Raw genomic sequence first — 11,941 nt, forward strand, 5'->3', positions numbered from 1 at the left:
TTCAATCTCAGGGTCTTGGTTCTGTTCTACGATAAACTCATCTGCGTCAGCAGACTTTTTAGCCATACTTCGAGTTCCTGTGCAGGAAGGATAAATGTTAAAATCCATCTGTGGGTCGTCAGTGCTTGGGTTAATTGTTAACTTCACTGCAGGAACAACTTTACCATCTGCCAGGTCATTCCCTAACAGCAAAGTAACATCTTCCACCGGTAAACTGGAGCATAATCCGATCTCAACAGGTCCCGAAACCAACCCTGACTGTAAAGTTACCTTGTGCAATGGCACAGAAACCATGCCGCCCCCAATGACTTTAATAAGATTTACCTCAGCAGTGTCAGTCTCATCACCAAACTTTAGAGCACTGTCTGATATAAGTGGCTGAGAAGCCCCAGTAACTCAAAGAATTTTAATCTCGAAGAATTTTCACTGGAAATGGGCTTCACCCTTCCTTTACTAATACAAATCCATCTGACATAAAATGATCAAATCCCTTCTTAACACGGTCAGACCCCTCAGACTTTAACTAAGCTTCCATAGAATGTTCAGAACCCTGTGGGTTTTTTGGTGCTTCAACATACAGAACACAGGCATACGTCTTTATGTCATCAGGGACGCACCTTTTGAATTCTGCAATTAAAACCAATTCTTTCAAGCTGTTAAATCATCATTCACATTTTTACATGTGCACCAGCGGTCACACACACAAACTTCTCATAAGCAAATTCCATATAAGTCTGGTTCACAGATTTCCTCAAATTTCTAAACGTTTGCCTGTATGATTCTGGGACCAACTCATAAGCTTTGAGCATAGCCTGTTTCACTAGGTCATAATCAGCTGCTTCATCAATTGTCAAAGCAGAATAGCTTCCTGAGCCTTCCCTTTAATTACACTTTTTATGAGAAGAGGCCAACCCACTTTAAACTCTGAGCAATCTTCTCAAAATGCTGAAAGTATTTATCAATCTCTGCCTCATCAAATGGAGAGACCAATTTAACTTCCCAACTCTCGTCAAATTTATCACCAGAGACTAACACTAAACTCCTTTGCTGCAACCTCTTTATCTTTTGCAGCTCGAACAGCCTCTGTCTTTCTGTTTCCTCCTTCTATTTTTCTGCCTCTCTAGCCTCAAACTGCCTCTGCCTTTCCGCAGCCAGTTTAATTTTTCTCACTTGTACTGGAGCTCAAGCTCACGAGGTTTACTTTCAGGAAACACCTCCAACTCGTCCACTTTAAACACACCCTCAGATACATAATGTTCAGCTATCACCCTCTGGATCTGTGCCCTCCTCATTGTCAATTTCACCTTAGCAAGTTTTACCCATCTAGCAAGACTCAACAACTCAATCCTTCTGGCGTCCTCTAATGCCTCAGAGGTTGGTGCTTCCAGACATCTAACAGCATCCATTGCTGCTGATTTTCCACACACAAATAAATTAAAAGGGATGAAATTGATAATTAATGAATACACCCCCACATCTGTTCATATACTGGATGCAGGCCCCAATTTTGTTACGAATCATAACGTTTTAGAAATGAACCAGCAGCAATAGACTATACCTGGAGTCTGTTTTTGATGTTAAAACTATCTTTATTAGAATCTACTTGTAATATAGTATCATAAGCAAGATAAACAAAAGGTAACAGTGTTATGTGTATATATGTGTGTAAATAAAACTCCCAAACTATTGAGTTCGGGGGAAACAAGGCTTGGAATCTTGAGATGGCAAAGTATGAAAGTTCAGTTCAACCACAGAATAGGTGATGAGAGAGATATTTGTAATCCATGGTAAATGTTGAGAGAATGCAATTATGTCGAATTCCACAGGTTCCATGGCTGTAAAACGAGAGAACAGTCGCTGTAAATTTTATTTGTCGTCGTTCCAAACCCACGTATAATTTATCACCGAAGGTGACTTGTCAGAAGGGGTATCTGCTTCAAGTGAATAACCACACCACACCCAGGCAAGGGTTAACACATCAGCAGTCTTCACAGGGTACCCCAAATTAGATCCACTCCTATGGATCAAACAAGGTAACAACCACACATTTCATGTACGCTGAATCGATAATTAACCCACCCTTGTGGGCATAGGGAAATTCCAAACAGTGACCCTTGGCCACTGGTTCCCTTGTTTCGATCTTTCCATTTTGCCTCCTTCGTCTCCGAATGACTCTGAGTGTCTGTGTCCTTGGTTAAAACAAAACAAGCCGTGAGCGATGTAAACAAGCTGCAAGCCAGACTGATTCGCCTTCTTAATCTCTCTCTCTCTCTTAAAATGATAGTACAAAGCAAACGAAACCCGAGGATTCATAACTATGGCCATTCCCCATTGTGAACTGACTGGTGTGCCAGTAGTTGGGACGATTGAGTGAATCCCTTTCCGCAGACTGAGCAAGTGAACGGCTTCTCCCCAGTGTGAACTCGCTGGTGTCTCTGTAGGTTGGATGATCCAGCAAATCTCTTCCCACATTTTGAGCAGGCAAACGGCTTTTCCCCTGTGTGAACTCGCTGGTGTTTCAGTAGTTGGAATGATAGAGTGAATCGTTCCCCACAGACTGAGCAAGTGAACGGCTTCTCCCCAGTGTGAACTCGCTGATGTACCAGTAGGGTAGATGACAGAGTGAATCGTTTCCCACAGACTGAGCAAGTGAACGGCTTCTCCCCAGTGTGTACTCGCTGGTGTGCCTGTAGGGTGGAAGATTGAGTGAATCTCTTCCCACAGTCTGAGCAGGTGAATGGCTTCTCTCCAGTGTGAACTCGCTGATGTCTCTGCAGGTGGGATGACTGTGTGAATCCTTTCCCACAGACTGAGCAGGTGAACGGCTTCTCCCCAGTGTGAACTCGCTGATGTACCAGTAGGCAGGATGAATCCGTGAATCCCTTCCCACATTCTGAGCAGGTGAACGTCTTCTCCCCAGTGTGAACTCACTGATGTTTCTGCCGGGTGGATGAATCAATGAATCCCTTCCCACAGACTGCGCAGGTGAACGGCTTGTCCCCAGTGTGACCTCGCTGATGTCTCTGCAGGTGGGATGACTGACTGAATCCCTTCCCACATTCTGAGCAGGTGAACGGCCTCTCCCCAGTGTGAAATCGCAGATGACTCTGTAGTTGGGATGACTGACTGAACCCCTTCCCACATTCTGAGCAGGTGAAGGGCCTCTCCCCAGTGTGAATTCGCTGATGACTCAGTAGGCTGGATGACTGAGTAAATCCCTTCCCACAGTCTGAGCAGGTGAATGGCTTCTCCCTAGAGTGAACTCGCTGATGATTCTGTAGGTTGCATAAGTGAGTGAATCTCTTCCCCCAGACTGAGCAGTTGTACGGCCGCTCCCTGGTGTGAACTCGCTGGTGAGCCATTACGTCAGATGACTGAGTGAATCCTTTCCCAGAAATTCAGCAGATGACCCGCCTCTGCCTGGTGTGAAATGACTGGTGTGTCCACAGGTGGGAAAACTGAGTGAACCACACACAGAACAGGTGAGTGGCCTTGCCCAGTGTGAACTTGCTGATGTACCTTCAATTAAGATGACCGAGTGAATCCATTCCCACTGTCTGAGAAGGTGAACGGCCTTTCTCTTGTGTAAAATGATGGGTATGCCGGTTGGTCAGTTGACCGAGTGAATCCATTCCACAGTCTGAGCAGGAAGAATGATCGAGTGAATCCCTTGCTCCACTTCTTAAATATCTAGACAGTGACAGCAAAACTGGCGTGTCGTTTTTGAGATTCCCAGCGACAAATTCCTTCTCGTTTTTAACCTGTAAAAAGATTTGCAAAATCCATCAATGGGTTTAGGACAATATTTCAATTGAAATTACTTGAGTTACCAAGGTTTGACCTGGTATCACACTGTTACAGTGAGGTTAAACACAAGTTGGACAGAGAAATCATCTCCTGACTGGGCAGAGTGCTGGTATCTGGAATGACCATCAATTCTCTGATGCTCTTCCTGTCTCTATAAGAATGGAGCATTTCTGCCATTTCTGACTCTCTCCATTGGTATTATTCCCTCATGCAACTGGGATTTTCTTTTATGTATTATTAACTTAAAGTGCCACAGTTTTAACATCATATAAAAAATTCCTGCTGAGATGTCCGCACGTCTGTTAAAAGGATTTAGAGTGAATTTTTGTATTATTTCAGGTTCTTGTCACAGTCATAAAAAGTTACAACACAGAAACAGGCCCTTTGGGCCATCTAGTTTATGTTGAACTATTTAAATTGCCCAATCCCATACCCTTACCATCCAGGTACCTACACAAACCTATTAAATGTTGAAATCGAGCTCGCATGCACCACTTGTGCTGGCTGCTCATTCCACACCCGGATGACTGTCTGTGTGAAGCAGTTTCCCCGCATGTTCACCTTAACGTTTCACCTTTCACCCTTAACCCTTGGCCTCCAGTTGTCGTCCCACCCAATCTCAGTGGAGAAAGCCAGCTTGCATTTATACTATCTATGCCCCTCTATCACAATCAAATCTCCCCTCAATCTTCTACATTCCAAGGAATAAAGTCCGGACCTGTTCAATCTTTCGTTATAACCCAAGTCCTCCGGACCTGGCAACATCCTTGTGTATTTTCTCTGAAATCTCTGAACTTCTTTTACATCTTTCCTGTATTCAGGTGACCAAAACTGCACACAATACTCTAAATTAGGCCTCACCAATGTCTTCTACAAGTGAACATGAAATCCATCTATTTTTGTCAGTACTTTGGTTCATGAAGGCCATTGGGCTGAAATCTTTTTTTCCGTCTCTATCTAACTGTGATACCAATTTCAGTGAATTAAGGACTTGTATTCCCAGGTCCCTTTCTTCTACAACACTTCTCCGTGCCCGACCAGTCAGTGTGAAAGACCTCCCTTGGCAGGTCATACCAAAGTGCAACACCTCATACTGGTCTGCATTAAATTCCAGTTTCCATTTCTCAAACCATTTTCCCACCTGGCCCAGATCACACTGCAAGCCATGTTAGTCTTCCTCGCCGTCCACTACACCACCAATCTTGTTGTCATCCACAAATCTGATGATCCAGTTAACCACACTATCATCCAGATTACTGATATAGATGAGAAACAACAACAGATCCAGCACTGATCCCTGTGGCAACCACTAGTCACAGGTTCCAGTCAGAGAGGCAACCATCTGCTACCACACTCTGGCTTCTCCCAAAGACAGTGTCTCATCCAATTTACTGTCTCATCTTGAACGCTGAGTGACCGAACCTTCTTGACAAACCTCCCATATGAGACTTTGTCAAGTGCCTTGCTAATGTCCATGTGGACAACATCTGCTGCTTTGCCTTTATCCATTTCCCTGATAACTTCCTCGAGAGACTCTATAAGTTTGGTTAGACATGACCTACCATGCACAAAGCCATGCTGTCTATCCTTAATCAGTCCACATCGATCCAAATACTTATATATCAGGTTCCTGCACATAACATTCCAAGACCTTTCCCACTACTGATGTCAAGCTCACCAATGTGCAATTTCTCAGTTTATATTTAGAGCCTTCCTTGAACAGCAGAACAATATCGGCTGTCCTCTGATCCTCCAGTACCTCACCTGCCACTTAAGATTATTTAAATATCTGTGCTTGTGCCCAGACAGTTTTAACACTTGTCCTCCGCAGGATCCTAGGGAACAACTTATCAGGCCCTGGGATTGATCCACACTAATTTACCTGAAGACAGCAAACCCCTCCACCTCTGTAATCTGTACAGGGTCCATGAAGTTGATGCTGCTTTGCCTCAGTTCTACAGAATCTGTGTCCATCTCCTGAGTCAATACGGATGCAAAATAAATCTCCCACATCGATTTTGTCTCCTCATATGGATTATCATTCTGATCCTGCAGAGGATTAATTTTTTTCCCTTGCAATCTTTTTGCTACTAACATATCTGCAGAATCCCTGAGGATTCTCCTTCACCTTGTCTGCTGGGGCAACCTCATGCCTTCTTTTATTTCTTTCATAAGTGTTCACTTGAATTTCCTGTATTTCATAAGTACCCCATTTGCTCCTATCTGCCTGTACCTGGTATGCACCTCCTTTTTATTGATCTGGGTGAGGAAAGCCAAAGGGGCGATAGAGCTGCATGCTGGGAGGTGGGGGTAAGGATGGTTAAACCAAAGTTGCAGGGGGAATGGGAGCCTGAATAAAAGAACAGATAGTGGAAAGAGTTTGTGGAGACAGATGTTGTACAGTCCTCAAAGTCAGGAATGAAAAAGTTGAGTGTGGTGCAGTGAATATGCTGAGCCCTGTATATTTCAATACAAGGAGCAGCGTAGGAAGGGTGGATGTGTTCAGGGCATGATCAACACCTGGAATCAACACTAGGATCTGGCAACTGTGGACTGGGACAGGCTGCTTTATGGCAAAGGTGTGCTTGGTAAATGGGAGGCCTTCAAAGCGAAATTTTGAAAGTACAAAGCGGGTATCTCCTTGTCAGAATAAAAGGTAAAGATAGAAAATGTAGGGAACTTTGGTTTGCAAGAGATATTGAGACCCTGGTGAAGCACAAAATGGAGTTGCATAACAGGGATCGACAGGCAGTTTCTTATGGAGTATAAGAAATGCAAGAGAACACATAAAAGATAAATCAGGATGGCTAAAAGATGGCATGAGGTTGCCGTCACAGAAAAGGTGAAGGATAATCCTCAGGGATTCTAGTGATAGATTAAGAGCAAAAGGATTGCAAGGCACAAAGTTGGTCGTCTGGAAGACCGGAATGGCAATCCACGTGTGGAACCAAAGCAGATGGGGGAGATCTTAAATAATTTTTCATCTCTATTTACTCAGGAGATGGACAAAGATTCTATGGGAGTGTGGAAAAGCCGCATTAAAATCATGGACCCTGCACAGGTTAAAGAAGAGAAGTTAATTGGTTGTTCAACATAGAAATCTACAGCATATTCCAGGCCATTCAGCCTAAGATGTTGTGACAGCCATGTAACTTTCTCTAGAATCTGCCTAGAATTCCCCTCTAGTGTTCTGTGCTATAAGAAATAAATCAGGATGGCTAAAAGAAGATGCCGAGCGCATCATTGGAGCCTCCCTGCCCTCTATTGTGGACCTGTACTCTTCCAGGTTGAAGAAGAGGGCGGGGAACATCATAAAGGACTCCTTCCATCCTGCGCACGGACTGTTTGAACTGCTTCCATCTGGAAGGCACCTCAGATCCCTCCGGACTAAGACTAATAAGCACTGGAGAAGTTTTTTCCTTACTGCGGTCACTTTGCTGAACAGTTGACTGCCAGTTAACTGTCGGCTAACTATTACTTGGATTGCACTACCTGTATGTATAATCTATATTTTCATTTATATTTATCATTATTATTGTTATGAGCAGAGAGGCAACATCTGCTGGAAGTAAATTCCTTGTGTGTGTACAGGTACTTGGCAATTAAAGTCTGATTCTGATTCTGAGGTTGCCCTCACAGAAAAGATGAAGGATAATCCTAAGGGATTCTACTGATAGATTAAGAGCAAAAGTATTGCAAGGGAGAAAGTTGGTCCTCTGGAAGACCAGCGTGGCAATCCATGTGTGGAAACAAAGCAGAGAGGGAGATCCTCATTTTCTTTCATCTCTGTTTCCTCAGCAAATGGGATACAAAGTCAATGGAAGTGTGGAAAAGCAGCATTAACATCGTGGACCCCGTACACACTAAAGCAGAGGAGGTGGTTCGCATCCTGAGGCAGATTAGGGTGGATAAATCTCCAGGGTATGGCCAGGAGCTCCCTCAGACCCTGTGGGAGGCAAGAGCAGAAATTGTAGGGGCCCCAGCAGAGATAATTAAGTCATCTTTAGTGACGGGGTGGTAATAGAGGATCGGCGAATAACCGAAGTTGCTTTGCTCCTTTACATAGAACAGAGATATCTAGAGCACATTACAGGCTCTTTGGCCCACAGTCCTGTGCCGACCATTTAACCTACACTAGAAACTGCCTAGAATTTCCCTAGCGCACAGCCCTCTATTTTTCTATGCTCCATGTACCTATCCAAGAGGTTGTTAAAAGACCCCATTGTATCTGCTTTGTCAACCACTGCTGGCATACATTCCACGCACCGACCATTATCTGTGTAAAAAAAAACCTTACCCCTGACATTGCCTCAGTATCTATTTCCAAGCACCTTAAAATTATGCCCTCGTGTTAACCATTTCAGCCCTGGGAAAAAAAAAACCTCTGGTTATCGACACGATCACTACCCCTCATCATCATATGCACCTAAAAAAGGCTCCAAACATACACAAAGAAATTATACATTGGACTGACGACTTGTTAGAAGTATAGAATACCATGAGAGTATAGATAGGGCAATTGCAAGCAAGAGCTGAGTGATCAATATATCCCAAAGAACTGTAAAAATTGAGGACACAACAGTGGCTGGAATGAGAAGCCAGAGCTTCTCAAAGTCAAACAGAGGGCAAACAAAAGAGCAAAAACTATTCGGAAGCTTTTAGAACCTAACAGAAGATGACAACAAAAAAGTCAGATGAGCTCAGTGTGTGGAATTGTGATTTGTAGTCATTAATGGATCTCAGTAGCACCCAACATTCTGAGGCTTTTAGAGGAACAAAATATCCGGGGCTTCAATTTCTCTTGAAAATCAAGGTTCCCTGGACCAGTTAACTTTCAACTTTTACTTTGGCAGGCACATGCAAGCTCTATATCCTCAAAATTTCACTTCTGAAGGCCTCCCACTTACAAATACTCCGTTGCCAGGAAACAGCCTGTCCCAAACCACACTTGTCTGATCCTTTCTGATACCACCAACATTGACCACTCTCCAATTTAGAATCTCAACCCGTGGTCCAGACCTCAATTTTTCCATCTTTACTTTGAATCTCATGGTATGATGTTTACTAAATTCTGTCAGCAGCCCTGGATCATTTCCTAACAGCTTATTGCACACTTCTACGTTGGGAATTCTACGTACTAAGGGCACATTTGACAAACTTTACTCCATCTAGTCCTTTTACAGTATGGGAGTCCCAGTCAATATATGGAAAGTTAAAATCACTTACTGAATTATCCTTTGTTCCTTGGCATGGTCTGTGATCTCTCTACAAATTTGTTCCTCTAAATCCCTCAGACTGTTGGGTGTAAACAAGTCCCAATAATGGCTACAATATCACAATTCCCTGTCCTGAGCTCATCTGGCTTTCTTACGAGGCTCCTTGCATTGTGATATACACAGCTCAGCACATTCATCGCACCATGCTCAACCATTTGATTGCTGACTCTGCCAGCAATTATTCTGACTGGTGTCAAGAAAACAAACTCTCCCGCACTGTCACCAAAACAAAGGAGCTGATTGTGGACGACAGGAGGAATGGAGACAGGCTGATATCATTGGATCTGGGGTTGAGAAGGTGAACAGCTTTAAGTTCCTCAGCATAAACATCACCAGGCCTCTCAGATTGTCTGTACATACCGGCTGTGTTGTGAAAAGAGCACAGCAGCACCTCTTCCACCTCAGATGACTGAAGAAGTTCAGGATGGGGCGAAATCCCAGGAACTTTCTACAGGGAAACAATTGAGAGCATCCTGACTGGCTGCATCACTGCCTGGTATGGGAACTGTACTTCCCTTAATCACAGGAACCTGCAGAGAGTGGTGTGGACAGCCCAGCGCATCCGTAGTTCTGAATTTTCTGCCATTCAATACATTTACACAGACACGTGTGTAAAAAGGGCCCAAAGGATATTGGGAGCCAAATTCACCACAACCACAAACTGTTCGTGCTGCTACCATCCAGGAAACGGTATCACAGCAAAAGGACCAACAGGCCCTGGGATGTCATCTTCCACCAGGTCATCAAACTGATTAATTTATGCAGATACAATTGCATTTCGATGTTATATTGACTGTCCTATGTACAAACTATCTGTTATAAATTACTATAAATTACACATTGCAGATTTAGAAGGAGATGTAATGTAGTTTTCTCCCTCTCATGTTTATGAAGTATTTATGTAATAAAGTCAATTCAATTCAATTCACCCTCTCCACTATCTGTTCTGTCATTCTGGCTCTCATTCCCCCTACAACTTATTTTAATCATATCGCCCCCCCCCCCACACGACGCTACATCTAGCAAGCCTAAGATATTAGTCGCCTTTTGTTCTGTCCCCCTAACTAACGAATCCCCTATCACCCCTTTGATTTTCCTCTGCCAGTTAATTCTCCCCATAACACTTTCTAAAGTGGTCTACCTGTTGTTGTGGGGGATGGCCACAAGATTATTCAATGATGACCATTTAACCGCATTCCCCTTCCTGACCCTCACACAGTTTCCTGTGCCCTGCACCTTAGGTGCAACTCACCTCACTTCATGTCACATCCATCACCACATCCAACTGCCGGATGATGTGGAATTCATCTACCTCAAGTTCCAACACCTTAAAGTGCAGGGTTACAAGCTGCAGCTGGATGCACATCTTGTCTGTGAAGGCATCAGGGACACCGGATGTCTCCCCTCCTTCCCTCTAATATCTCCTCTAATTTGGAATAACCAGTGTGCACATAAATCTTGTACTGTGCATTTTGTTGCCAGTGACAATATGTGCACAGTGAGTATTATACAGAGAGGTGTTCATCTTATGAGCTAGCAAATCACTGTCAATAGGAACTTTGATCTCCTCTGGGTTCAGTCCAGTTCATCTGCACTCTCACACAAACTATGTAGCAGGCTTGTAACCGGAAATGAAGGATTTTCTCAACAAAGCTTTTGCATACTGTCCATATGGGGTTTGCTTGCTAAATTATGTTTAAAAAGTCAGATTTCCAAATATAACTCCACTTCTTCCACCTTGCAAATTCTCCAGCAATTTTTCATCACCAACAATGCACACAGGTATCACCAGTTTCTGTATTCTACATAAATATTTTCCCTGAAGTCTCCCCCAAGTGACTTACAGTGATGGTAAAGCCAATGAATATGAAGGGAAGGGCAGTAGTCTGTCTCATTTGTGATGTGAAAGTTACTTGTTGCCCAGGACAAAGGTGTTTGATATCATTATGTACCCAAAGAGAATGGGACAAAACATATTCTCACCGGTAGAAAAGTCCAGAACAAGAACACACACAAAATGCTGGAGGAATTCAGCAGGCCGGGGAGCATCTATGGAAAAGTGTACTAAAGCTGAGTTCATCCAGCAATTTGTGTTGCCAGCAATCCAGATGCAATCCAGCATCTGCAGATGTTCTCTTGTTTGTGATTGAGGAAAGAACAAAGGTGATTTTCTCAACTGGTGATGTAAAAGATTTTGTTCCCTTTCTCCGAGTTCCTGATCCTTGCATTTATATAGCTGGAGATCAGCTCTGTCTGAGAGATCCATCGGTTCCCATTCCCTCATCAGCCGGAAGCTCCCCGGGGCCCGTGTACGGATCGTGGGGCTGAGAGAGAGGAGATTGAGCAGGACTGTCCCGGGATTGCGGGTGAGGGTGTCCGGATTTCACAGGAATCGTCCCTCAGTCGCTGTTTATTTAAAAACGTAGAGGATCGCTCTTACCTGCACCCGGTATTTGCAAGGCCTTCTGTGCACTGTGCGCATGCGTGATACTTGGGGACGTCATCAACCCTGACGCTTGCGCATTTGTTCGGTGCTTCAGAGTAAGCGAAATTTTAAATGCACTGCCTTATGGTTAATCATCCTGCCATTAAAGATTTCTGCAGGTACTGTTTCAATATACATACCTCATTTTTTTCGTGTGTGTATAGAAAATTCTGCAGCTGTTTTAACGCAGAAAGCGGCTCCCATAAACAATATACTCAATATCAACGTGTATCATATGCCAAAGTAAAATGCAGTTATAAAACACAGGAGATTCTGCAGTTGCTGGGAATACAGCGACGCACACACACACAATGCTGGAGGAACTCTGTAGTTCAAGCAGCAACTAAGCAGCGTAGCACACAGCCTAAGCGTG

At 43.8% G+C, this 11,941-nt stretch overlaps 2 protein-coding genes across 2 annotated transcripts; both read right to left on the minus strand.

The window, feature by feature from the left end:
- Window positions 1-442: 442 nt before the first annotated feature.
- On the minus strand, window positions 443-2,927 carry LOC132390177 (zinc finger protein 3-like; the record flags this gene model as incomplete). Its single annotated transcript, XM_059962781.1, has 1 exon — window positions 443-2,927. A coding segment is annotated over one exon (612 nt), but the record flags the coding sequence as incomplete, so codon positions are not given.
- On the minus strand, window positions 2,787-11,579 carry LOC132390191 (zinc finger protein 239-like). The gene is made up of 2 exons (XM_059962805.1): window positions 11,524-11,579; window positions 2,787-3,761 (listed from the first exon to the last, which is right to left on the minus strand). Exon 2 carries the CDS (start codon window positions 3,360-3,362, stop codon window positions 2,928-2,930), a length of 435 nt encoding a protein of 144 aa, XP_059818788.1. The 5' UTR covers window positions 3,363-3,761; window positions 11,524-11,579; the 3' UTR covers window positions 2,787-2,927.
- Window positions 11,580-11,941: the final 362 nt, after the last annotated feature.

The sequence above is a fragment of the Hypanus sabinus genome, unplaced genomic scaffold (assembly GCF_030144855.1).
Source record: "Hypanus sabinus isolate sHypSab1 unplaced genomic scaffold, sHypSab1.hap1 scaffold_80, whole genome shotgun sequence".
Classification (NCBI taxonomy): Eukaryota; Metazoa; Chordata; class Chondrichthyes; order Myliobatiformes; family Dasyatidae; genus Hypanus; species Hypanus sabinus.